Source organism: Rhopilema esculentum, chromosome 18, assembly GCF_057945365.1.
Source record: "Rhopilema esculentum isolate cy_ngs chromosome 18, ASM5794536v1, whole genome shotgun sequence".
Classification (NCBI taxonomy): Eukaryota; Metazoa; Cnidaria; class Scyphozoa; order Rhizostomeae; family Rhizostomatidae; genus Rhopilema; species Rhopilema esculentum.
Genome location: NC_142832.1, coordinates 7,919,078 through 7,930,557, shown reverse-complemented (window position 1 = coordinate 7,930,557; position 11,480 = coordinate 7,919,078). Strand labels below are relative to the sequence as shown.

The 11,480-nt window shown below is 36.9% G+C and overlaps 2 protein-coding genes across 2 annotated transcripts; one reads left to right on the top strand and one right to left on the bottom strand.

The window, feature by feature from the left end:
* The first annotated feature begins 841 nt into the window (after positions 1 to 841).
* On the top strand, positions 842 to 10,114 carry LOC135681018 (putative GTP-binding protein 6). The gene is made up of 7 exons (XM_065195271.2): positions 842 to 1,671; positions 2,513 to 2,742; positions 4,122 to 4,330; positions 6,133 to 6,275; positions 7,793 to 7,960; positions 8,744 to 8,869; positions 9,982 to 10,114. The coding sequence occupies exons 1-7, from the start codon at positions 857 to 859 to the stop codon at positions 10,010 to 10,012; spliced, it is 1,722 nt and encodes a 573-aa protein (XP_065051343.2). The 5' UTR covers positions 842 to 856; the 3' UTR covers positions 10,013 to 10,114.
* LOC135681019 (uncharacterized) lies at positions 8,863 to 10,372 on the bottom strand. The gene has a single exon (XM_065195272.2). It carries the CDS (start codon positions 10,370 to 10,372, stop codon positions 9,443 to 9,445), a length of 930 nt encoding a protein of 309 aa, XP_065051344.2. The 3' UTR covers positions 8,863 to 9,442.
* Between the last annotated feature and the right edge of the window lie 1,108 nt (positions 10,373 to 11,480).

Sequence of the window (11,480 nt, the reverse complement as noted above, 5' to 3'; positions counted from 1 at the left end):
TGCATTACGTTCTATGGAGAATTTTTGGAATGATGCATGCAGTAAACGGACAATTAAACAGCCCTGTTGGGGGTTTTAATCTTGATTTTTGGCAGACATAGCTTCTTTTATGTTCCCCATCAATCATTCCAAGATACCATTAAAAATTAAACAAGCTTGAAGTTTCAATTTGAATAGTTGGACTACTTAAAAACTCGGAGAATTATGAAAATCAAAGAAAATACCAGCTTTGCAATTTATTTACAGTTTCTTAAAAATCCTCTTCGAAGGAAAGTATTCATCTCATTACTGTTGGTCTATTATCGGTGAACATTGGTCAGTAGCGATTTTCATGGAGTTGCAAGAAGAGGAAACAAGGTAACTATTCATCTGTCAACGTGGATGCATAAAGATAGGTCTTTAGAACTTTTTTCAACGTGCTGTTCCAAGAAGTAAAAGACTTTTTGTTTACATGGAAGTGCCAAATAGGGCAACATGCTAGGGCCCATGAAAAACCTAGCACATGACAGCTCTGCTACCTGGATGTTCAATCAAGGGACTAGCAAACCAGTTGCTTAATTTCCTCGTCGAAATAGTTGGCGATATTAATTATCTGCAAATAGCTTGGCCATATGTTAACGACTCAAGCGTTTGGTTTCTTTTGTGACGATAAAGTTATACTTGTTTCGTATGTTTTTGTGAAATATAAAAAGCAAGGTCAAAAAAGCAAGGAGTCAAGACATCATCCCTGGGGGATAAATGATTTTGCAATGTCGATTGTTGTTGCATTGCATGTTCTATGAATGAGGATGCATTTGTCTAAGTTAGAGATTAGTTTTATACCTAACTTATGAAAACCAAGAAAAAGAAAAAATAAATGGGTTTCCAATTTTTTAAGTTGACGAAGAAAAAACGTGCGACAGCGGCCACCTCATTCGCAGCGGCCTACAGCTACAGCAACAACAACCACAACAAACTCGCGTCACATTTAGGCCAGTTCATCTCTACAATGTTACCTCTTCCCTTTCTTCTTCATGGCGCTAGACAAGCTCGTCAAAGGCTACAGCTGATAAGCCTTCAGAAACTTGGTATTTTTGGATGCACGAGAAGCAATAGCAACTACACTAGAAGACACAATGCTGTATACTTTCGAAGGTTTTCTTCAAACAGCGATGGAATTAACGATCTACCCACAAGCCAAACTCAGGAGGAGACACTGGGAAAAGGAGTGGCCGAGCTGGACATCTTTGAAGACACTTTTAAAAGATCGCTTAAGGAAGAGCATGTCTTTATCATTCAGCCAGATTTCAAATGGGGCAAAGGGCGGTTTCTCAGTAAGGCTGTAAACAGCCGCCTTGACGAGGCTGCAGCCCTTGTCCAAACTGTTACCAACTGGAAAGTCCAGGAAGGGCAGATTGAGTCAATGCATGAGATCAATGCAAAACATTATTTCGGATCAGGAAAACTAAAAGAGTTGCAAAATAAAATCGGGCATTTAAGGCACAGTAATAAATTGACAGGCGTTTTTATCAATGTTGGAAAGCTTAGTCGCAGGCAAACAAGTCATTTGGAGGAAGCTTTTAAGTGTTCAGTGTACGACAGGTACAAAATTGTTTTGGAAATATTCAAAGAAAGGGCAAAAACAAAAGAAGCAAAGTTGCAAGTCAAACTTGCTGAACTAATATACGAGAGGTAAATGCTTGATTAAGATTGAGCCTAATGTAAAAAAACCATGCAGCATGTCAGTTAAAAGTAGATTATATTTATAACATGATCATGGTTTGAGAAAAGGGAATTTTTGTCAACTAATCTACTAATCTACAGAGAACTGCAGTTGAAAACAACAAGAAGTTGGTGCTATTGCAGTTTTGCACCTCTCAACGTGTGGTTAAATACATAAGTATAGGGTTTACCCAGGTAAGGATCAACTTCAAAGAGGTGCGAAACTGCATTAGGGCTGAGAAGTTATCAAAGGACATGTCTGTATGGACTGATTTTCTTGAATCTTCTTGCAATGATATCTGTAGAGAAAATGCAATTGGATGATTGGAATGACGAGATAAACAGATCTATGACTCAAGCTTTCCCCTGAGCCCAACTATCGCCGAACCTAGCACATGACAGCTCTGCTATCTGGACACTGAATCAAGGGACCATCACATAAGTTGCTTAATTTCCTCAATGGAAAAGTTGGCAATAGGAATTATCTGCAGACAACTGGGTCATATGTAAATGATTCAAGTGTTTAATACTTTTTTGATGATAATGTTGTACCTGTTTTGTATGTTATGCTGAAGTGCCAAAAGCAAAGTCAAAAACGGTGATTAGAATGTAGCTTGCATTAATTTTGAAAAATCTATTGCTGTCTTGTGAAACTGTCAAATCTATTTGCAATCTATTTGCAATCTATCTTGCTTAAAACATATCTATCAAGAAATTCTGTTTCAGATACTTGGTTTTTTCCCATTCTTTGTCTAACATTTTTCTTTATCATTAGAATTTTGATAGGCATTCATGTGAATTATGGTTTTAGGTGGCATTTATCTTCGGACAATGTTACTTATGACCAACAGCGGGGAGGTACAATGTCAGTTGGAGGAAGTGGGGAGACTCATCTGGAAATGAAAAGAAGGCTGTTGAATGAAAAAGAAGCAAAGATTCGAAAAGAGCTGAGGCATATTGAAAACCAAAGAAAGCAGAATAGGACAGAGAGAGTTAATAAGCATGTGCCACAGATTGCATTGATTGGCTACACAAATGCAGGTAGTATTTTGTTTATATTAATGACTTTTTAATTCAATATTAGTTGTTTTCAAGTACAGAGTTTATATTATATATGTACTTTTATCTTGATATGTTCAAAGTAACATTATCTAGGGAGCAAAATGTATATCTGACAGCAACTTGAGATACATAATAATCAATTTTTGACATTCTCAAGTGTTGGTTAGGGTGTCATTCCTGGCATTCCACTTATGATGGAAAACACCAAGCTTCTATGCAAATATTTTGCCTGACCTGATCAGCCACAACTTTGTTGGGCCTTATTATGTGCTTTAGGCAAGCCATGAGTCACCCACCTAGAAGTCAGCATGATAGAATAATTATATGCCTTGTGTTCTGTCTATGTGAAGCAAATGAATTATTACATGGCAGATTACATGTGATTAATGTTAAAATAAAGTTAACAAACCTTGTTTTGAAAATGCCATGTTTTTAGTGATGGATATGACCATTCCAAATGTGTGTTTGGCCCCCTATTGTTAACAATTTGAAATGGGGCAGTTTTGCCATATATCCAATTTTTTAAAATGGCCCAATCCCTCATTTTGGGCGTCTGTGGTCATGAAAACCTTCACTTCTCAGCAAAGGAAGGGGAATCTGTCCAATGATTTACAAAGAAGAAAAGAGAGACTCTTATTGAGTTAGTGAGAATTTGCTAAATTTTTTTATTTTACTTTTGTTTTAGGTGCTGAGGTTTTCATTTAACCAAACAAGTTGTTTTTTCAAACTTGGCGATGTTAACATAGTTCTCATTCTGTTATACTTTCTCTATGTAATAAGTGTAAACTGTAGCTCTAAGAATGTATAACTGTCAGAAAAAAACTTATTGGAAAAAACACTAAACAATTTCAAAGTCACCTTCTTGCCTTTTATAAGGAGATTAAACTACTCTCCTTCTAGAAGTCATACAGCTAGGCCTGTTTCCTGTCACTGACAACTCCAAGTGGAATGTTGCCAGTGTAGCAATACCTTGCAGCTTAATCATTGAAATGATAAGAATCCTTGATCGATTGGATGACATGCATCCTACCCTCGTTTGCCAAACCCCTTGATAGATAGTTATGGTTTTGGCAAGTGGTAATGGTTTAGGAAGGAGAGTCACCAGCTCTGGCCTGTCAAGAGGAAGGTAAAAAACATCGCTTGATAAGCATAGCTTCTTTGCGTCCTCAAAATACCTTCAACAAACTGTAAAACTGTTATCATTTGCCTAATCCCTTTGGTAGATAGTGGTGGTTCTCTAAAACCATCTCTGAAAATTGATTTTCCTCCAAGCAAGAACATGCATCAGTTTTTACCTAATAAGAGGCTGATTTCCCACATTATTTTAATTTCTAATCAGGCTTTGTTTTTCTTTCCAGGTAAAACAACATTAGCAAGGGCGATGTCTGGAGATGCAAAACTAGAGCCTGAAGACAGGCTATTTGCTACACTTGATACAACTGCTCATAGAGGAAAACTACCCTGTGGTCTTGGGGTTATATATATTGATACAGTTGGTTTTATATCGGATCTACCACATGAGCTTATTCAGTCATTTTCAGCCACACTTGAAGATGTTAAAAACTCTGTAAGTTTTCTTTTTTGTTATAAATATTAAGATATTTGTAGTGGATTGCTAAAAGATGGAAGAGTCTGCCTTATCATAAATTTTAATTCAAACTCAATAAGGATTGTCATTTCCAAGCCAATTCTAAAGGAAATAAGATTTCAGAGAGGCCTCTTTGGAGATTTTACCCATAGCTTTTCCAGTCATTAGTAGGTTAGATAGCAATACCTCTGAACTGAAGAATTCTTTTTACATCTTTAACAATGAGAACCACAGTGTCCAATGAAAACTCAGTCCTTTTCGTTTAGCGCGTGCGATCGCACGCGCACACGCCTGCACACGCGCAAGTTAAATTGCGCGTGCTTTTGACCACACGCGCAAACAGGTGTTTTTGCAGTTTTCTGTTAAAGGGCCTCTCCAGCCAAATTTTGCACTTGCATTTTATTGGCAATTTTTATAAAGAAGTTGAGCCTGCTGATCACGAATTCGTTATTTGTTTTTCGATATTTTTTTACAGTTTGTGAGATATAAGCTCTTGCATTTCGATAATTTAATTGAATTAACCGACAAAAATTTTTGTTTTGGTGACACTGTGACGCAATTTTGACGTCACAGTGTATTTCGGATAGTCTCGCCTCAAACCGAATCGAGCGACGGCGATTCGCAAATTGAACACTGCAAGTGATGGTACTTTCAGTTCTGTTCCGCCAGCTTTTAGTTTGAGCATTTCAGACACCAATTCTGAAGCCTTTAGTTGTTCATCGTTTCTGGAGAACAACTGAAGTGACAATTTCGATTAATTATACGCGAGGGAAGAGCTGGAACAGGAACTGGAGCTGGATGCAGTTATCAACGCGTGACCATGACTCCTTCACGCTTCGGTGGAAGATATACGAAATTCATGGCGAACGAGAGCCGCACATTGTGACGTCAGAATGTCACCAAACTGATTCGGCTTTTGTCGTTTTTTTTCTCGGAAAGGTGCAACTTTAAAGCCTTACAACTTCTAAACTAATTGGAATTTTTCAAAAACAATGACTTTGTCATAATACACGCACCAGATGCTAACTTTTAAGTCATTAAAAAATTTTTTTTTTTTTGCTGGAGAGGCCCTTTAACATCAATTTCCCATGGTCTCATGATTGCTTATCCTTTCCCTTGTTACTTGATTCGCACTTTTGACCACAATATGATTTTTCCAATTTTCGGAAGTGATGTTTGGCTTTTGACTGAGTGCTCCATTCAACTTAGCGTCTCGTCTTTCAGCTAAGTCGCCATTAGCATGTTAAGTGTAATAACTGATTTCCTGTCAAAACGTAATTAGGCCCTGAAAGCAAGTAGCTGTTGGAAACAATTTTTACTTGCTCTTGTAACTTTGGAGAGTTACGACGACTTTTAAAAGATGGCTGCTAAGGGCAACAAAATCTGTTATGTATTGATTAATTGAGTTTTGCTCTTGCGCGTATTCGAGTGGCTTTTTCCTTTTACCAATTTTATCAGGTTTGTACTTCAAATTTTCTTACAAGTGCGATCGCACGCGCAAATTTGTTTACATGTGCGATTTGCCACACACGCGTAATTTTGCTCACGAAAAGGACTGAAAACTGAATTGGTCAATCAAAGTATTTGTGAGTGTTTTTTGTTTTGTTTGTTCTTTTTTCGAAACATTTTTTATATTCAAATATGATATGTTATACTGTTTCTGGGAGCAGATCTTTGTTTACCTGAAGGTGCATAATTTATTACTGTATGCTTGAAACTGTCTTACTATTAAAATGTCTCAAAGGTGTAATTATGTGACTTAAGGCATTTATCTTTAATAGACATTGCTTGTGCATGTGCGTGATATGACAAATCCAGAATATGAGCTTCAGAAGCAGAGTGTCATGCAGGTACTGCAAAATCTTGAGGTTGATGCCAACTTATTGCAAAACATGGTGGAGGTTCATAATAAAGCTGATTTAAGGTATTGAATATAGAGAACCAATGGTTTTTGCATCTTTGTATTGTACTGATAGCGTATTATTAGTATAACCCGCAGTATGGATATTTTGCATTGAAAATAAATATAAACCATTGTAAACATAAGAGGCTTTTTCTCAGGCATTTGAAAAATATAGATTGGAAAACTTTCATGGCTAGGGTAACTCTTGCCAATACACAAAGCATTTCAAAATGTGAAATTTATCTGTATCAAAAATGCTGTTAGAGAACACTAGTAAAAGCATTTTATTTTAAAATTCCTCTAGCAAGGTAATGCTAAAGTTGTTTTTAAGGATACAGGCCTTCCTGGGAATAAATTAGCACAAGCGTGGCATTCTGTACCCCTAGGCTGTCACGGTCGTTTGATGGAGTGCTATTGGTGTTTTCTACAAAGGTTTAATAACATGGTACATGGATTCTTAAGTCATTTCTTCAGTTCTTATACGCAAAAATTAATATTTCTGGTGGCAATGGGGTCTTTACAAAGTCTAAACTGATGTTGAAAATATTTTAGATGCAGTTTCAGGGCAATCCCTCTTGCCACCAGCCATGGCGGCAGCCTTCATTAAACCCTTAAAATATGTTTACTCCCCACTTTCAAGCGTGTTTCATCAAAAGAGATATGAAAACAATTTTGAAAGAAAGCACGATTTGAAAACGGCACGAAACTTTTCAGTGCAAACTCTTGAACCAGAGCAGTTATATTACAGATTTCCCTCTCTTTAAATCCAGAGCCTTGTCGTTCTGTTTTCAAGTGTAACCATTGAACATTCAGGAGTGTGGAGAGCTCTTTTGTGACTCCTTTACTTTTCTTTGCTGAAGACACAAAAGTTAAGAGTGTAGATCAGAGGAAATACCACACAAGTTGTGTTTTATTCAAAGTCTAGTCAAAACTGGAAGCCATTTGTAAAGATTCAACTTAATTTACTATTCGAAAATGGTATTTTAGAAACATGTATATGCTAAGACATGTCTATAGTAAAACTCGAGTTAGTTTTTACGAGCACTGGACTAGAAAATGAATGCATTTTGTCGTATAATAATGGTTTCTGCAGCTCTAGAGGTAAGGATGAAATTTACCGGACTGCTACTAGCCTTGATGCTATGGTAATTTGGTCCGTGTTTTATTTCATACAAGTGTCGTCGCAACAGCTCTTCAAAATAATTATGGTGACCCAGTACGGTGGACAAGACCGCTGAAACACAATTTCTTGTTTTTTTATCATCTGATTATTTTCCAGCGCCTTGGTAAAAAAGTCGAATAATTATAAAACAGGCGTGCAATTAAATGCACTTATCAGTGTGGGGAGGCATGTACCAGCGCTTGCGAGTGCGATCGCACACCTTTCCATGGAAGGCTCTATTAAATATATGTTTTTTGTCCTGCATGCACAATGTCTCCACTATGCTCGACTCAGAAATAGAATTTGTTGCCATTTGACATTTTTCGAAGTTAATTACATTTTGAAAACTTAGCAGCCTTACTTATTGTACCCTCAGGGAAGGAGCAAATTCACAACCAGATGAGGACAATGATAGTGTCCCTGTGTCTGCATTAAAGGGAAATGGAATAGAGGACTTAAAATTTGTTGTTGAAAACAAAGTTTTTGATGCCACAGAAAGGAGGATATATTCACTTGAAGTTGACCCTCAAGGACCACTCTTAAGGTAGGGGTTTCTCCCATTATATTGATCTGACGATAAAATCTAGAAACAAAGCAAAACGACGACGAGAATCCAATGAGATGAATTTTCGAAATTAATTAAATTAAACGAATACTGATATTTTGCCCCGGCATACAGTGCTTCATCAGAGAATTGATCTGATGTCTGGTTTACCATAAAGCCAAGCTTAGCCTTTTTCAAGGTATTGAAATATGGAGAAGAAGGCCATTGATAGAACCACACACGCTTAATTTGGATAATTTATCAATAATCAGTTTCTTATAACTAAATGTTTCTTTTGTATTTGATTGTGATTTGTGGAAGTGAAACTGTTGGCATTGTATCTGGCAAGAATGCATACAGCATGGGGGCCGTAGGGACAGCCACCCCCTGTCTTCAGCTAATTGGGGTAGTGGAATTTAAAAGTGCCTATATGAAATAGAGATAAAAAGCAGGTCATTGGGATAAATTTTTGTTACCCATTTCACAAGGCTCTCCCTGTCTGTTTTATGAGCAGATCCCTGGTGCCTGAAGTTGAAATGCTTTGTCTTGTATCGCAATTTTATGCTGTATTAGAATAACTGCAGGATATTAATGTGTATATGAGTAACTGCTTAGGAATAAAGATGTATAATGTGGTGATGATTACTGGTGAATAGACAACCTTAAAAGTCATCTGCAGTTAAAGAAGTTCTATATTAAATGGTTTATGCTTTCCTATTTGCTTCAATCTGTTAAAACTGCTTTTGTATATTTTGTGCCCGGCGTGTCATTTGCTTCTTTTAGTTGGCTGCATCATCATGCAACGGTGCTGAGCACTGATTATGAGAAGGGTAACACTCTAAGCATTCAAGCAATAATGGACTCTGAAACGTATGCAAAATGGATGGGAATGGCAAGAAAGATAAAAAAGTAAAACTTTTTACAATTGCCAAAAGTAGATTTTATACCTGGATTTTGATGTTTTACTGCAGTCATTAATTCAAAGGAGATTCATCAGCTCTAAGACTCTACTCGTATTCACGCATTTTACAGATACACTTCGTATAGAGACACTGTTGACCTGTATATTCTGTATTTATGGCAACAATGCATAGAGTTGAATGACAAACATGCATTTCAAATATATATACATTCGTTTTTATGGCATCTTTTTTATAAGGCACTTTACGATAATGCCTATTAGAAGGCTGCATTTCATTAAGGAATGTTTTCAATTCTTGAACGTTAAACATTCCACCGAACGTCGAACGTTGTAAAAACGATCCTTTTGAAAAAATGAAATGTTTCTCATAAACGTCCATTATTAAGGAAACACTTGCTGCATGAAGAATGACTTATCTACCCAATTTCTAGATTAGGTTTTGTAAATCTTTACCTCTATTTCCATCAGTCACTATAAATTTTATTATGAATACGGATAAATCCCGCCAATGATGCATATATTTTCATACCATTTGTGGTATTAAGTGAGCAATCTGGCTGTTAACTGATAGCCCTGATTAAAGGACAACAACACAAGACAGAGAGAACGAGAACCCAAGCAATGACTCCTACAATCAGGAGTTTATCGACCAGTCCAACGAGTTCACCGACGCTTTTAGCAACAACAGCCAACGAAAAGAGTTGGTATTTGATAGCAAAAAAGGCAGGTGTTAAGATTAGAACTGCATAAATAAGTCCAGCGAATACTGACGCACAGCCGCGAACCGTGACAAGTGGGCATTCCTTGGTGTAGCTCCATTTAAAGAAGACGCTTATGCCTCTCCATGCTGTGGTAAGGCTGATGACGCAAAGAGACGCCGCGACGGCTGCAGCTGCGGGGGAGATCATGCGAAGAAGTTGTTCCTTTTCAGTACAATCAGTTCCGACAGTGCATAAGAGGCAAGCTAAACCGTTTGCACCAACACGAGACACGAACACACTAATTGCCAACACCGATAATGGTATGTCATGCACAATGTTTTCTATGAAGCACAATTTTATCCGTACAAACGTGACTAGATTCTTTCCATCTGTTTCAGGATAATCAGGGTCCTTCTGAGTACGGCATAATAAGAGTAGCCAGACAAAAATATGTATAATGGCAATTACGGCCGAGAGCACAACAACAAATCCGTATGTATATGTAACTCCACGATAGAAGTTTATTTGTTGAGAGATATAATCTGCTTTCCACCAATGTTTTGTGCAATAATATACAGTTTTTGTTGTGTTGATGCCATGTTGCAACGACACTTGGCCTAGGTTTAATCGAATTCGGGAGTCAAAAGCTAGCCCATCGATTAAGACCGCACTCTGAATACCGTACCTCACAATTGTAAACAAAAAATGCACCAAGAATTCAACTACAACTTTTCTAGTTTTCTGTTTTGCTTCTTTATCTTTTTTATCTTTCACAGCTCTGATTCCCATCTTCAAGTTTTCCTGAAACAAATTGATAGACGAATAAATGCCCAATTTTTAGCGTACGATGTTCAAATGGAAATGTCCTAAACGTGTAAATCCCAATTTGTTTCTTATGCTTCTGATATTTTTGCACAAACTAAGGGCCTTTTGTGTCGTATACTTCGATTAACTTTTGTCCACTCGTTTAAGCTAAGTTGGAATCATTTGAGTTAGATTTATCCTTTCATTATATATTGTCTGTAAGCAAAACCTTTTTCCTCATCTGATGTCCTTAGCGCCCCTGGGCTGAAACTGAGAACAGGTTTTAATACATTTCAATACCATTTTCAAATTCTGTACCGCAAAAAAATTGTTCACAATCTTATTGTAAACATAGCTGAGGATAACAATTTGCCTAAATAGGCGTAAATGATTTAACTTTGATATTTTAAAGAGCTTTGAAGATACCAAAACCAAATTTGAAAACTGAATGTTGAAATTAAAATAATTTCAGTAAACTAATTCGGAGACGAAAATGGTCAATTATGCCCACCAAGACATTTTACGTTCAAAAAACCGTTTTTTTGCCTGATGCTAGATAAACCTTCTTGCATAATAATTTTCCCATTTATAACCACTCTTAATGAACTTACTTCTTTTCGTCAGCAAAACTCCAAGCTGCTTTTCCAGAACGACTCGGGCTAAAAAGGACCCAAACAACGGCATCTAAAGCGGCGTAGATATTTCGGTTTTGCGTTTCATCTATTGCTGTAGAATTGATCTGAATTCATAAGCACACCAAGCTTTTTCATAGGGATGTTTGAATACCTGTACGTTATTAATTCAGATTGACCTGTTGCATTCAATCTGAGCACCATCGCTTCTAATGTTTTATTTTTGTCTAGCTTTTTGTTCACAATTGACACTTACGAACCCGTTTCAAATACTGCTAGGAAACCGTACGTACCTTTTCCAATTGTTTATTCGTTTTTAAGTCAATTCGCTCTGAGTCGATTAAACTATGATTCATTTGATTCGTTGGTTGGTTCTAATGATTTAAGAAGTGATTTTGATTGATTTGTCTCTCGAGACTAGCGATGAAGATGTTACAATTGATTGATTTTCAAGGTGTAAT